At 45.9% G+C, this 16,575-nt stretch overlaps 1 protein-coding gene across 1 annotated transcript in view; it reads right to left on the bottom strand.

Moving 5' to 3' along the window:
- Positions 1 to 16,575, bottom strand: part of PDE9A (phosphodiesterase 9A) — a 57,522-nt gene that overhangs the window by 15,737 nt on the left and 25,210 nt on the right. The window contains 5 exon segments of the mRNA XM_036387796.2: positions 3,198 to 3,272; positions 5,426 to 5,507; positions 10,449 to 10,533; positions 14,833 to 14,903; positions 15,751 to 15,805. Coding sequence (XP_036243689.1) covers positions 3,198 to 3,272; positions 5,426 to 5,507; positions 10,449 to 10,533; positions 14,833 to 14,903; positions 15,751 to 15,805 — 368 coding nt within the window.

Below are 16,575 nucleotides of genomic sequence, written 5' to 3'. Positions count from 1 at the left end.
GCTTCTCCCTGGCTGCACAGAAATGGATCAGGCTCCGGCAGAACAGAAAATGGCAGCGGAAAACAAGAGATCCCTGAAGAAACGTTTATCTCACACATTTGTCAATACCTTCTTTCTTTATGACTTCTTGTGAGCTCCTAACACCACTATCTTACCTCATATTTCTTGTTTAAAAGATTTCCCATTATAACCCTACGAAATTGCAGCAGTTTTGTGATTATCCCCTCATGGAGACTGTAACTATGAATTCCTAGAGCTGAAATGCAAGCACAGGCAGCTCTTTTGAGACAACTTCTGCTCTGCAGCAGCAAGGGGGATTCAGGTAATTTAGCACCACCCCTCATGTTTAATCATCTGGGCTTAAAAGAACTGAAAACAGAAGATATTGATAATCTCAAAGAATTGAAAACAAAAGATATTGATAATCTGAAAGAATTGAAAACAAAAAATATTGATAATCTGAAAGAATTGAAAACAAAAGATATTGACAATCTCAAAATATTGATAATCTCAAAGAATTGAAAACAAAAAATATTGATAATCTCAAAGAATTGAAATCAAAAGACATTGATAATCTCAAGATATTGATAATCTGAAAGAATTGAAAACAAAAAATATTGATAATCTCAAAGAATTGAAATCAAAAGACATTGACAATCTCAAGATATTGATAATCTGAAAGAATTGAAAACAATATATATTGATAATCTCAAAGAATTGAAAACAAAAGATATTGATAATCTGAAAGAATTGAAAGCAAAAAAATAATGACAATCTCAATCTAACAGCCTCCACCAGTCAGAAATGAACAGGTTTCCTGGAGTTCAGGAGTTTATGTGTATATTCATTCCCATTTCTGAAGGGCCAATCTGCAGGGGATGGAATGTGGCCATTGTGTTAGAAAATGCAGTTTTTAGACTGTAAAGCAATCCAGGGGTTTCAGCATGAGGGGTATAATGTCACAAATACAGCCCTGAAGGCATTTCTAGTTAGTTTTCTGTTATTTAGACTCTTAGAAACTCAGCAGAAAAAAAGATTTAATCTAATGAAACTTTATATTTATCCAGGGAAATATAAATGTAAATCATGGAGTAACAACAGGGCTGATTTTGAGTAATCCAAACAGGAAGAGACTTTCCTGCAAGACCTGAGGGACAATGCCATGAGCTGAATGCTGCTCAGATCACATGAACAGCATTTTGCTGAAAATCCCCTTGTCCTGGTAGAATATATGTTTTGCAACAGTTCCATAAAAGACTTTCCAAGACAAGAAACTTTATCCAGAAGTGCTGAATTAGAAATGCAGCTGTTGCCAAGAGAGCTTTGGGTGAGCGAGGAGGAGACTCTCAGTCCCAAAACTCCCCTGAACACAGGGGAATCTCAGTTTTCATATTCAGCTTTCTTGGTCAGCAGCAAAAGCTTGGAAATGGGACTCTTGTAAGGCTTGAAAAGTGAGAGGGCATTTGAGAAGGAGGAGCAGGCTTGCTGCAAAGCTGTGCTTGCTGAGATCTTTTTCTTGAGTGAGATTTGCTAGTCCTTGCTAAATCTGGTTTTACATTATATTATAAGCTGTTTTTATACATTATATTATATATATGGCTTACATTATATTATAAGCTGGTTTTGTACATTATATTATATATGTCTGGTTTTACATTATATTATAAGCTGGTTTTATACATTATATTATATATCTGGTTTTACATCATGTTATAAACTGTCCACTCTTAACATCCTTCTCCTTCATGCTTCTGGAGGTTTACACATAGAACCTTCCAGACCCTTCTGCAGTACAAGTGATGAGCCATGAATAACACTAATAGCAGTAAAAAAAGGAAGAAAATCAAGTAATTTGGGTGATTGCTGCTGGGGGTGCTGCCAGAGCTACCCAAGCGTTTCCCTGGGAAAAAAACCAGCACTAAACCCCTGATTTAGTCCTGTCCTCCATTATGTTTTTCTTGAGTGAGATTTGCTAGTCCTTGCTAAATCTGGTTTTACATTATATTATAAACTGAGTTTATACTTTACATTATATATGTCTGGTTTTACATTATATTATAAGCTGGCTTTGTACATTATATTATATATGTCTGGTTTTACATTATATTATAAGCTGGTTTTATACATTATATTATATATGTATATGGTTTTACATTATATTATAAACTGTCCACTCTTAACATCCTTCTCCTTCACACTTCTGGAGGTTTACACATAGAACCTTCCAGAACCTTCTGCAATACAAGTGATGAACTATGAATAACACTAATAGCAGTTAAAAAGGGAGGAAAATTAGCAGTTAAAAAAGGAAGAAAATAATTAAGTAATTTGGGTGATTGCTGCTGGGGGTGCTGCCAGAGCTACCCAAGCATTTCCCTGGGAAAAAACCAGCACTAAACCCCTGATTTAGTCCTGTCCTCCATTATGTTTTTCTTGAGTGAGATTTGCTAGTCCTTGCTAAATCTGGTTTTACATTATATTATAAACTGAGTTTATACTTTACATTATATATATCTGGTTTTACATTATATTATAAGCTGGTTTTATACATTATATTATATATATCTGATTTTACATTATATTATAAGCTGTCTACTCTTAATATCCTTCTCCTTCACACTTCTGGAGGTTTACACATAGAACCTTCCAGAATCTTCTGCAGTGCAAATGATGAGCCATGAATAACACTAACAGCAGTAAAAAAAGGAAGAAAATGAAGCAATAAGGAGATACTAATTGGCTTTGAATGCAGCCCTGCAACCTCTTCAGAACAAGCTGCAGAAAAAACCCTCAGCTGAAGGGTGTGAATCAATGCCTGCACCTCTGCCCTGCTGCTTTATTGATCTGAGTGGAGTTATTGATGATGTGCTTAAGCACACACTTCACTGGGTATTGATTTGTTCAGATAAAATGGCATGGGAGAACTCATGTGGCAGTAATGACAGTGCAGCAGTTGAGGGACTTTACTAGGAAGAGATTAAGGAGCAAATAAAGAGGAGCCAAGATATGATGAGCAGCATAATCCACCTGGCATCTGCTAGGAAGAAGCACTGCCTTTCTGGTGTGGTATGGAAATGAAAAAAATATAGAGAGTAAGGTGCAGGAAAGGGGGGAAAACCCTGCAGACTGCCTCAAAGGGCTCTTCTGGCCTTATTGGCTCTCAGAAAGTGCCAACCCAGCTAACCTGGCATCCTCACCTCGTTGGGCTCCCACAGCCAGACGTCGAAAGTTGGTTTCCGCAGAGCCTCGATGGTCTCCTGGGACAGCATGTACTGCAGACAGAAAGGCAGGAGGGTAAACAAGGGTGTCCCTGCCATGGGAATGCTGCTGGCACGTCCTTGGGGCTGCCAGGGTTCCATTCATGAGGGATTCAGCCACATTCCCCAAGGAGAGAGCAAATGATCTCTCTCCCTCTGGCCACTCAACCCTCTTCACCCTTCCCACCAGCTGGCAGCTGCTCATTGGGGCAGATCCTGTGGAAAAGAACTTGGGAGAAAAGGGAGAGTGGAGGTGTTAAGGAGAGGGTCATGGCTAAATCCAGCACAGAAAATCAAAGGCACAGGGCACAGACCCATCCCTGCACTGGTTCTGCTGCCTGCAGAGCATCAGCTGCACTCAAAGCTGCCAGTTAGGGAGGGTGGTGTGAAGTGTCTCTGCTTACAGTGCTAAATTAGCTGGTGGGGATGATATGTTTATTTTCAGATGATTTATGCTCTCATTTCAAGTGTTTTTTCAAGAGTGCCCACAGTTTCAAATTGGTTGTCAGCCTGCAAGATTCAAGTGATTTTTTATCATTACGCTCAAAGCCTAAAACAAAATCAAGCTCATTCACCAGTTATGGCTGCATAGAAAATGAAAAGAAAAGGAATGTGCAGGGTTAAAAGACATGGGGATATCAGGACTCTACAGATTGATCTTTTCAGGATCCTATTCATCAGTGGTTTTGGGATTCAAAACCCTTGTGGCTTCAATTGGCCCATTTACCATGGCTGTCTCTAGTCTGGGTTTACTCTCCTGAGCAGGTGAATGACAATTTCTGAGCCATCAAATTGATACTTAATCCAACACAGAGGATTAATTTTTCTTCTTCAAAAGGCAAGGAGTTTTGCATTTACACACACAATGCACATTTAGTGTGACTTTCTGCAAGAAAACTGCAAATTAGCAGTACAGATTTGGTGTTGTGATGACATCTTCCTTCAGCCTCACTAACATTGGACAAATCCAGCACCTGACAACTGATAACAAATTTTGCAAATGTCCAAAACCCCAAACTCCCATGAGTTTTGGTCTAGGAATAATGCAGAAATACGAAAGTTTACTCTGCAGCAAGTCAGTGCAACTCTATGTAGCCTTTATTCTTAATTCAAGATCCTAATGCAGCAGTCCATCAAAGTTTAATCTGACATATATACTTATCAAGGGAAAAAAAACTGGCTTAGAACTGATGTGTTCTGTGAAATCATGTGTTAGTGTCAGGAGCACAAGCCTCCTGGGCAAAAGTTAACTAAAAGAAATAGAAGTGCCAGAGTCTGTGCTTCAGTGGAGGTCACTTTAGCGAGGCAGAACAGAACAAAGAGCAGAATTTGTTGCTCTCTTGGGCTCTGAGGACAAATGTGCACAGAGCCATGTCCATGTCATAGATCTGCATCACACAGGACTGTGAGGATTCAGGGTGCCTGAGCCAGCTTTGGTGTGTGTGAGGAGATGCTCATGGTTAAAGCATGATTTGCAAATGGGTGAGCTGGTGTTTTGTCAAGGTCTGAGCTGGGCACTGGGCAGGCATAACCAGGCAGCTTTAAATAATTCTTGTGGGCAAAGACTGCAGGTTCTGGGATTCAAGACCCTGTGCTCTTCATGGTTTCAGCCTCATTCATCACTGTGGATTTGTAGTTGTGCTTGCCCAGGAGACATTTTTCTTCCAGCATTACTGTTTTCTCTAGCAAATACACTAACTCATTTTCACAGGGACAATGAATCATTTTGGAGAGAATCTAATGTCGCATTTTTTCTTTGTTTCCCTAGGTGAAGCATCCCCACAAATTACTTTTTAAATTAAAAAATAATCTATTAGGAGAAAACAGGCAGCAGCACTACTTTCAATTAGAACACAGCATTACAGGGTGTTTTTGATTGTTTCTATGAGTGTGAGAATAAACAAATATAACTGGACAAAAGAGTTTTAAATGTTATGAATGCACAATGTTCATTAACATTTCAAACACTAACGAGCTTTCAAGTATTAAAGACTACTGAGAATTAAACTTTAAGTCACCATGGGCAACTGATGGTTTTTTCCATTGGCATTTTGGATCAGACCCTGGATTTAGAATAGCAGGGAATTAATGGCTAAGGAGTCACACATTGTAAAGCAGCAATTGTCAGGATGGCAGCAGGAGTATGGGAAGAGAAAACTGTGTGGTACCTTTGGGTAGGATGGTACATCCCTCCGGGGAGCTGGCCTCTTGTTTTCATCCAAAAAGCTGTACTTGCAGGGACAGTTAGTCCTGAAATGAAATATTCATCTCTTAACATTGAGGGAACACAAGCACAGTGCCTCAGTGGCCACCCGTCAGAGAACCACCCCGCTCCAACACCTCTCCCTTTCTAATGCAGTGTTGTTCAAAATGCTTTGGAAGTGTGATCCTCCTCAGGATTTTCTCCCCTTGTGCAACACCCCTGTTGCCCTTTCTTGGTCTATTTGCATTCAAGAGAGAAGCATCTGAGTTCAGGCATGTATCCATGGATACCTGTTCCAGATTGCAAAGCAAGACTTATTCTATTTGCCATCTGGATGGCAGTTGTCTTTTGTCAAGTAGGCAGCTTTCCTTATCTCTTCCACACCCAATCCTTCCTCTGGGGGGACATCTGCTGATAACAGCTATTGAATGTCACTGCATGGCTGATAAGACCTGCAGCATCCCATTGGGAGATGTGAGCCCAGAGGGAGGAGCCAAGCATTCCTGCCTGGATATAATCTGGAGATTCTGGAACACCAGCACAGCTTCTGCACTGGATTCCCAGAGGAACAGCAGCTGCCTCTTCCTCCACTGGATCTTCAGAGGAAGAGACTGCACCTTTCTCCAGGATCCCTGCTCCAGCAGAACCAGCCCTGACACTGCAGGAGGGCTGAGCCACAATTCCAATGGTTCTGCTGCCAACACCCTGACCCACAGGGTGCCAGGCTGTGTTCTGACTCTGTCAGTGTTGTTCTAGTGCACTGCATTGTTCATTTTATCCTTTTATTTTCTTCCCTAGTAAAGAACTGTTATTTCCTGCTCCCATATTTGTTGCCTGAGAGCCCCTAATTTAAATTTTATAGCAATTCGGAGGGAGGGGGGGGTTTACATTTTCCATTTCAGGGAAGCTCCTGCCTTCCTTAGCAGACACCTGTCTTTCCAAAGCAAGACACTAACCAACCACTTCTCCTTAGACTTCCAGTGAGCAGCTTGCTGTCCATGGCAGGCATCCTTCTCCAGGGCTGCCAGGGACCATGCTGGCTATGGGCACACCTGTGCTGATTCACTGCTGAGGGCACCCACTGAGCCTTGCTGCAGCCCATGAGAACTTCCACCTTGATGCTGTGACCTCCTTGGCTGCTGCCCCTCGTGTGGGACAACAGCAGAGAGGCACAGACTTGGCAGACACCTCTGCCTGGCTCCCTGATCCTGGAGAAAGGGAGCCTCTGCCAGCAATTACAGGTAATTAATGCTTGCCTGGTTGTTAACACTGCCAGTTATCAACTCTTCTTTCCTCTGCATATGGAAAAGCCAAGCTGATGCTTTCCCATCTGAGCAGAGGTCCAGGAGGACCTCATCACTCTGCAATTCCCTGATGAGGCTGCAGCCAGGAGAGGGTTGGGCTGTTCTCCCAAATGGCCTCAAACTGTGCCAGGGGAGGGACAGATTGGACATCAGGGAGAATTCCTTCATTGAAAAGGTGGCCAAGCATTGGAAGGAGCTGTCCAGGGAGGTTTGGAGTCCCCATCCCTGGAGGTGTCCAAGGAAGGCCTGGACGTGGCACTCAGAGCTCTGGGGACAAGGTGGGGACCAGGCACAGCTTGGCCAAGATGGCCTTGCAGGGCTTTTCCCAGCTCGCTGTCCACATGGACTTTATCAACTCTTGTGTAAGGCTGATCTTCCTGCATTTTGCATTTACAGAGTCATGGAATGGTTTGGGTTGGAAGGGACCTTAAAAACCATCCAGCTCCACCCACCCTGCCATGGGCAGGGGTGCTGCTCACTGGGTCAGGCTGCTCAGGGCCCCTTCCAATCTGGCCTTGAGCACTGCCAGGGATTTATCCCTGGAGTCCTAACATTTGGATTATCCTCTCTCAGTTTTCAAGCCTCCTGCCAAAGGAAGCAGAAATAAACCTCCCAAAAGAAGCCAAGCAAAGCATTCCATTAACTTGGTTTGTGCATTTTTGATTATTACATTTTGTATTGTATCTCTTTTGAGTGATTCTCTTCCCTGTTGGGAATTAGTCCAGGTCTCTTTTCTCCTCTTAACATTGATGTCTGCTGTGATTTCTGATGGCTCTGTCAGAATCCTGTGAAAGTTATGTCATTTCACAGCTCATGGTGGTCAGCTGACATCAACCAGCTGCCTTTCCTGCCCTGTGTAAGGAGATTCTCACTTGATGAAAAGCTGTCTTAATCACTTCTAAAGCCCTTTCCTCAGAACTCCACTGTGTGGGGTATTAGTAGGATAAAAACAGTGAGATTGGGGCATTCCTTGCCCTAATTGGAGCTGACTGCCGGGGTCAGCTGAGGGTCAGCCAGCTATCTCTAATTCCCAGCTGTAGTAGGATATTGAAGCCTTCATCCCAGCACACTGGGGAACACACCAGAGCCAGGATGCATCAGACCTTCACAAATGCAAGACTGGATCTGCAAATGATCATGATTTTAAATGACACCATAATGCTATAGCATCTGCCAGTGGTGAGTGCAAAAAGCAGACAAGCAAAAAAAAAAAAAAGCAATTTGAGGAGGATGCAAATGGAGCTGCTTTGCTCTTCTGAACAGAGAGCTGCACAATTCACTGAGCTTTTATAAACCTGCCTGCCCTACCTTACTCTCTCATTTGGTAATGTAACAGCAAATATAAGAAAAGGTAAACACCCATACAGCTGTGTACACTGTGATCTTACTGAAGGAATACAGGCACTCACAAATATTTATGTACATCAATTAAATTTAGATGGGATCCCCAATTGCAACCACAATGCATTATCCAGCAAATGACACTGCACAAGGGATGACAGGTCTAAATGAGAGTAAATAACATTTCCACTTCCCTGGGATGCCTCTGTTCCCAACACATCCCATGCCAGCAGGAGAGGGTTTGCTCAGCCACCCTGGGCTGGGGTGACCTGTGGCTCTGGTGGCTTGGGAATAAGGAACCTCAGCTCATTCCTCAGCAGCTCCTGATGGGAGCCACCAAGGAGCATCATCATCTCCTCAGTCTTGTACCCACGTCCAGCTGCTGCTTTGGCTCCCACACCCACAGGGTGCAGAATTCTGCATGAGCAGGAGGAGCCTTTGAGCAGCTGGGAGGAGGGAGAGGAAGCTCAGGGTAACCAGGAGGAGCTGTGACAGAGCCACGTGGACACAGCACCAAGGTGATGCTGAGCAGAGCAAGCCCTGCTCCTGCTCCTGCTCCAGAGAGAGCAGCTGTGAGTGTGAGCCCAGAACAAGCCAGGATGGCTGTCTGTGCCCAGCTGAGCCCACTCCCACCTTCAGCACAGCTCTCCAGCCTCACACCCCGTGCTGGTCCCTCCTTTTGGAGCCTGTCACAGCTCACTACCAGCCCTCGGTGGAGGTGACACCCCAGCTGGAGCTGGCTGCACTGAGCAGATGGAACACCCCCCATCCCAGCTTTTCTTGTTAGCAGGTTGCTGTTTGGACCACAAAATATAGATTGGAGGGTGACAGGATCTGGGATGGGAATTAGTCATGGCTGCTGGGACAGTCTGGTACTCCCTGATGTGCTGTCGTGGTGACGGAGTGAACATGAACTTGCCATAACTTCTTTTTTTGGACCTAATTCCCTGTCCACCTGTGCATCACTGCTCATCTTCATCACTGTGCATCACAGTTCAGCTCTGCCAGCTCCCTGCCACAGCTGAGGCAAGACACATGGGCACACACGTTTCTCACATCACACCCAGCACAAACCAGCACACATGCTCCTGCATTGGCTGCCAGCCTGGGCTTGGATTTTTTAATGAGATTTCTCCACACACCCCAAAAAGAAATGATGCAAGTCACAGGGCAGACTGCATTCCACCCTGCTGGGATAAATCTGAGGCACACAAATCTGAGGTTAATAATGTTACTCTGCTTTTATGCTAATATGACAGCTGAATTTGGCCTTGGACTTCATGGGAATGAATTATCATTGTGCCTCCTGACATATCTGCTTGGCAACATTTACAAAAACGAGTGACTATAAAGCCTGAATCTTTTAGCACATTTCCCACTGCCCTCAGTAGGAAACAGTTTTGATTAAGGGTCAGACAATTTGACCCTGAGGCTGTTAAGACAGCAAAGTTACATTTGCTGAGAAAAATCCCCTTCACCCCCATTTTGAGCAGCAGGGTATATTCCTCTCCAGAAAAATCCCATTCACCCACATTTTGAGCAGCAGGGTATATTCCTCTCCAGAAAAATCCCATTCACCCACATTTTGAGCAGCAGGGTATATTCCTCTCCAGAAAAATCCCATTCACCCACATTTTGAGCAGCAGGGTGTATTCCTCTCCAGAATAATCCCCTTCACCCCCATTTTGAGCTGCAGGGTATATTCCTCTCCAGCATCTTTCCCAGGAGCATTCCCAATCTCAGAGTGATTTGTTTGTCCTAGTGGGGCACTTCAGTGGCACAGGGGGCGTTTTCCAGCTGAGACCACGCACCGTAGGAAATGCAATTTTTTCTGCTGCTGTTTTAATTACAGCAAAACCCAGCTCCACCATCACAATGAGCCCTTGCATTAGAATGCAAATTCTCAATTTCTCGTTGAATTTGAAACGGGTGATTTATAATAGCATGAGATCATAATTAGAGGAGCTGCTACATATTTATTTGGTAATCTCCCAGAATATATTGGAGCTGATTCGAGTGCTAACTGGTTCCCAACCAAAGGCTGCAGTGTGCAGAAGTTCTTTTCCCATTCTCTCTCTCTCTCTCCCAGTAAATCTGGATGAAGAATTCCCATTCTGTATGGTGACAAATAACTCCCAGGACCTTTTCTCCATTCCCATGGCCCAAGCTAAATTAACTGGTGAATGGCTATAAATCTTCAAATGGTAAAATAAAGTCTCTGTCCTTGATGGTTATTGGTTTCCTTGCTCTTTTACTTCTAAGCCCAGGAGATAATTCTGTGGAAATGTTGCATCAGGGTTTGAAACCAGACATTCCTGTGGTTGGGTGCCAAGCAGAACTTACCTGCTGCTCCTTGCTGCCATTTCCTCCCTCATCTTTTTAATGTCACGCTTGCATTTCTCAATCTCCACCACCTTCAGGCCTTCCACTGTCAACAAAGGGAAACAACAGGGCTGTTACCATGGCCAGAAGTCGCAGGGTCTGGTTCCACAATGGTGCAAAACTTCAGGGAGCTCTGCCAGTGGGGTTATCCAGCTCCCACAGGCTGCTGGGCTCTCCCACAGGTGAGAGGCGCTGCCAAAGCGAGAGGAGACCTTGGAAACCCACAGGGATTCTCTGCTGTCAGTGCAGATAACAGCCCCAGAGCTTTAATTCTTTCGATGGCTAAAACATCTCAGCTTCTGCACAGCAGCAGGCAGCTCCTCTGGTGCCTTCACTCCTGGGCTGCAGAGCAGGAATCAGAGGAAATCCTGAGCAGGAAAAAGCCCCACTCCCCTGATGGGATGATAAGCAGGGCCATGCAAACGCGTCCCGGTAGGATTAGAATTCCCATTAAGATAAAAGGTTTTAATTCGGAAGTTCACGCAGAGCATTAAGGAGATCTGAGAGGCATTGCTGGATACAGAAAAACCAAAGGGAGAATGCAAGGGGGAGAGACAAATGTTGAAAATTCGATGATAGATTTTTTCTTTTTTTTTTACTATTGAAATCCTGTCACTTCTTTTTGCCAATCGATTCTGTAATCAAAGGTTATTTCTACATGCAGCACAGAAAATCCTATATTTGCCTTCTGCATGTAATTGTAAGAGCCACGAGGCAAAAAGTTTGATTGCCTTTTTATGCAGCAGGGCACTTTATTCCCCATAGCTGAGAGAGCCCAATGCAATGAGAGTGTGAGAATAACTCTCCCTTTTCTTTCCCCCTCGCTGAACTGTCAGTGTGATCAAGGACACAGCCCCATTTATTACTGCAGGTCATTCACGTGCAATCATTTCAAGCTCATTTGCTCGCTGAACTCCTTGTTTGCATGGAGCAGCATCGGTATTCAGCAACTTTCTCAGAAAATCACAGTCTGGATCTCACTTATCTGGAGAGCAAGTGATAAAACCCTGCCTTGAAGGGCACAGCTCTGGAGATAAGCAGAGACCTCAGTTTTGTTTACCTTTAGGAGAGTAACAACAAAGATTGCAGCTGGAACTGGGAAAAGGGAAAGAGATGTGTCTGAACTAAGCCCAGAATGCCACATATTAGGAGAGGAAAGGGAAAGGGGGTTAGTTTATTTTTGTTTACAGGGATGCTCTCTTAAAAATCCCATTTAGGCATTTATATTTTTTCATCTGTCATTGTTACAGGCAATTTCTTTGGGTGATCACAACGTGGTGGTGCAGGCAAGCTGCTGTCCTGCTCATTGGATATCTTAGTTCTGGATACCTGCACTTTTTTTGCTGCTTTGTTCAATTGCTGATGGTCAGCTCTAGCTGACCTGCAGGCCCTGTGCTGCTCTGTACCCCACTGGTGCATTCACCTGGGAGAAATTCCATTTGCCAAGGTGTCTAATTGGTGGCCAGTGCTTATTTGAAGCAGTGGGAGCCAAACAGAGTTATCAGTGACAGGGAGGTGGGACAGGCAACTGCAGGGAGAAGAGGAGTTCTGGTGCAAAATGGGCAGCCCTGAGCATTTTTCTCCTGTTGCATCTCTTTGATTTTCGTCCCAAATCTCTCTGGGGGAGCAGAGAATTTTACATAATTGTTTTCTAAAGGTAGATGTGAAGTGCTGACAAATTGCAAAGGGTTTTTTGCCAGCTTCCTTGTTCTTGTGTGGGCTGCTGTGCAGAATAAGTCAAGCCGTGGGACAAAGCATTCCCAGGGCTTGCTCTGCACAGGCTCGTCTTCCAAGGGGAACTGACAAACTTTAGCTGGGATTTAAAAATCAGCTAAAAGATTTGGCTCCCTGAAAACACATCTCTGGTGAGGTCTCTAGGCAGGAATGGGAAGGAAGCTGAGAACATTTCATGGGAGGTGCAGATGTGGTGCTGTCATGAGCATTCATCCCCCACACACACACACACACGTCCCCTCTGGGGAAGAAATCCTGGAGAGCACATGTGGAAGTGATGGAAAAGGGATCTCTGAAGGAGGCAGGAGAAAAGGCAAAATAAAAGCACAATTCTTTCCACATTTGGCTTGCAAATGATAAACGGCCATGTCATGTGCACTGATTAAGGGCCCATTACACTGTTCTGCAGTGAGAAATACCTTCTGAAAAGACCCTGTGCTGTCTAAAGAAATCCTTGGGCTGAATCCAGCAGTGAAACGTGGCTCTCAGAGCAACCTCTGGGAGCCCAGCTCAAGCAGGGAGGTTGGACACTCCCTCTCTCCCACGGTTTTGCTTCTTAAACAAGACAGCCCAGGGAGTTATTTCAGGATGCTGCAGAATGGGCTCTGTTGCAAACCCTGGAAGTCTGATTTGGAGCAGAGGGGCAGCCCAGGGAGCTCTTTCTCAAGGATTGCTCCATCAGCTGCTGGTTCCATCAGCAGTGGGACCCACCCAGGGAGAGAGCCCTCCTTTGGGGAATTCACCCACCTGCATGGCTCTGGGCATGCTGCCTTCCCTAAACCAGCTCTAAATAAAGTGCTGGAGTGGGCAGGTGCTCAGTTTTTTCCTGCCAGGAATGGCATGAATGCCTTGGTTATCTCCCTCCTGTGCCAGTGCTGAGAGGCAGAGTTGGGCCAGGGATCCCAAAAGCAGCCCCTGGCTGGCTGGGATTGTTCCTTTCTTGGGCTGCCAAGGGGATACAAAGACCCACAGCTTACCTCATGTGCTCTAACCCATGGCATTTAGCCCTGAGGAATGGAGCTGGGCAGAAGTTTCACTGAAAATGCAGAGTGACTGAGCTCATTCCTCTTTTCTCTTTCTTTTGGGGGGATCAAAGAAGAAACCAGCAGAGCCTTGGGAGAAGCAGCAGCCAGACAGACAGGGAGGAATTCATACCTGGGTTCCTTTCTGGGGCTAGGAAAGCTGCAGGTTGCCCCCTCCATGGACATCCCTCAGCACCAGGAGCTGAGGCTGGGGAGGCACAGGGAGAGGCTTCCCTGCAGCTGCTCCTCAAATGAGGACATTTCTTCCTCTCTCTCTGACAAAGGGATCAGTCTCCCTGAGCAGCTGCAGGGTCAAGGTAGCTTCTGGTCAGGGGAAGTTTCAGGAACCAGAAACTCTTTTTTTTTCCCCATCCAGCTCTAGTGGGAAAGTTGTTTCTGCAGCTGTAGTGCTGGGAAAGGCTCTCCCTGCTCCTGAGTTCAATGCTGAGCATCCTCAAGGATGTGGGGTTTGAAGTCAAAATTGGATGGCAGCACCTTATTCACACCCTTCCCTGCCTCTCTGGGACCTGTGTTCTGCCTAATGTACTGAAACAACTCAGAAGCTGCACAGGGGGAAACAAAACAACCCAAAACACCAGGAAAGGAGCTCATTGACCAGGTGAATTGAATTTGGCTGTTGCACTGTAAAAATATGGTTGTGTTACAGTGCAAGGAAGCCCTGAGGGAGCTGGGGGTGCTCAGCCTGGAGCAAAGGAGACTCAGGGCTGCCCTCCTCACTCTGCACAGCTCCTGAAAGGGGCCTGTGCTCAGCTGGCCCTGGGCTCTTTCTCCAGAATGACACCAGAGCACACAGCCCCAAGCTGCACCAAGGGAAATCCAGGCTGGATATCAGGAAGAAGTTTTTTCCAGCAAGGGTGAGAAAGTTCTGGAATGGCTGCCCAGGGAGGTGGTGGAGTCCCCATGCCTGGGTGTGTTTAACAAAGCCTGGATGTGGCACTGGGTGCCAGGGTTGAGTTGAGCTGTTGGGGCTGGGCTGGACTCGATGGTCTTGAAGGTCTCTTCCAACCCAGGGATTCTGTGAATTCTGTGAATTCATTCAGTGGATTCTGTGAATTCTCTGGGGGATGGGACTGACAGCAGCAGGAGGGTGTTACCCCCTGGAATCACAGACCAAAAGCCCCAGTGAGGGTGGGAGCAGGTTCCCCAGAGGATCAGGGAGTGCAGAGGGATGGGGAGGTCACTGCTGGGTGCAGAGGGTGACAGAGCCCCGGGCCATGGGGGACAGGGGAGGGCTGGCCAGGGGCTGGGAGGTGGAGATGGGGAGGGGGGTGGTGGAGACCCCTCTGCCACAGGGACATGGGAACAGCAGGACATGGCCCCAGCCCCAAAGCTCAGTGGAGGGCTCAGCAGCCCCTCAGAGGGAGGCCAGGAGGAGCTGTGGATGCTGGCAGCACCAGCCAGCCCACCCTGGTCCCCACAGTGCTCCCACCATCCCCACGGGCTGACCTGTGGCCTTTGGGGCTCAGGGTTGGCCAAATGACAAGGGGTTAGAGAAAGTGGAGGAGCAGGACAGGTCAGAGGTCACAAGGCACCAGTTCCCACTGTGACAGGAATAAAGGGACACTCACATTCAACCTTTTTCTCCAGCATTGCCAAGTGATTAGCTACTTCCGTTTTCAGTTCATTGATTTTAAAAATCCTGGAAAGAAAACCCTCATGTATTAATGTCATACATTTAATGCTCTACCTACCCTAGGTGCTAAGGGCATCTGCTAGAAATGTCCATATTTGTGTCTCTATGACTGATCTGCCCAGCCCACGTTTGTCATAAGGAAAAGCAAATTTTCCATGGGAATGCTAACACTGGGGCAGAAAATACACCTGGGGTTAATTTTCAGAAAAATTAACAGGAGAGATTTTTTCTTTTTATGGCCCTCGGAATGTCTTGTGGCTCTACAACACTTCATCTGCCCCTCTCCCAGCAGTGACTTGCTACTGTACCCCCCCAGGGAAGCAAAGTTAAGTTGGTAATTGTTCAATTGGTAATTCACAATTGTCCAAGAGCAGCGTCTTGGTGTCTGCAGACTCTGAAACCTCCTCCTCCCCTCCTGCCGCGTTACGCTGCTGATTTCTGGGCTGTGGTGGGACTGATCTGCCTTATTGAAACCAGCTGGGATTAAATAAGCAGCTACACAGATGTTGAGAAATCCTCTCTGAGGAGAGACATTTTTGGGTGATAAAGGGGAAAATGAAACAAATCTGATGATTTGACTGCTCAACGAAGCAGCGTTTCTTTTGCTTCCTGAGAGGGAAGGAGCGTTTACTATGTGATCTCCTTTTTAGATCAAAGATAATCACTGAAATTGCTTTTGGTTTGAGCTACTGTATTGCTGTCAGCAGGAAATAATGTGTCCCAGACCTAAATTTGGCAGGCAGAGTGGGATTTGAAAGATGTCTTAAATGCCCCTCTGCCTCCTGTGAAAATTTCACTTCAGGCTGATAAAAGAAATAGCATTTTAAATTAATAATGATGTTCAGTTTCTTACCTCGAGAACTGCTCAGCAATCTGTCCCAATAAATTCTGGAACAATTCTTCTTTCTCTGAAAAAAAAAAAAGTAGAGTAGGAAGACATGATAGGAAAAAAAAAAAAAAGAAAGGAAAGAAGATGCCCTCAGCCCTTCTGCAAAGTGGTGTCCCCAGGCTTCCAGTTCTGATGGTGAGGCCAAAAAATTGTTTAGGTGCTTTGAAGAGTGACAGGGTTTGGGAAAGACTCCTTGTCTTACCTGCTTTCCCTGCAGATTACAGCCAGGGTTTTATTTTTGGGAGGCTGGGTCTCTGAGAGGTGGCTTGCTTTAGGGCAGCATCTTCTGGAGAGGAGACCCTTTCACAGACCTTGGGTGGGACATCAAGAATCCCAACTGGCTTTTGAAATTTCCTGCTCACAGTCGGTGTCTCTCACACCACCAGCACTCTGTGACAGAGTGCCCATGAGCAGCCCCACAGCTCAGGAACAGCCCCACAGCTCATGAACAGCCCCATGAACAGCCCCACAGCCCATGAACAACCCCACAGCTCATGAACAATCCCATGAACAGCCCCACAGCCCATGAACAACCCCACAGCCCATGAACAACCCCACAGCTCATGAACAATCCCATGAACAGCCCCACAGCCTATGAACAATCCCATAGACCATGAACAACCCCACAGCCTATGAACAATCCCATGAAGAACTCCACAGCCATGAACCACCCCACAGCCCATGAGCAACCCCACAGCCCAGGAACAGCCCCACAGCTCATGAACAATCCCATTAAGAACTCCACAGCTCATGAACAATTCCCCTAGCCCATGAGCAACCCCACAGCCC

This window comes from Molothrus ater, chromosome 2 (assembly GCF_012460135.2).
Source record: "Molothrus ater isolate BHLD 08-10-18 breed brown headed cowbird chromosome 2, BPBGC_Mater_1.1, whole genome shotgun sequence".
NCBI lineage: Eukaryota > Metazoa > Chordata > Aves > Passeriformes > Icteridae > Molothrus > Molothrus ater.
This window is presented reverse-complemented; position numbering and strand designations above follow the sequence as displayed.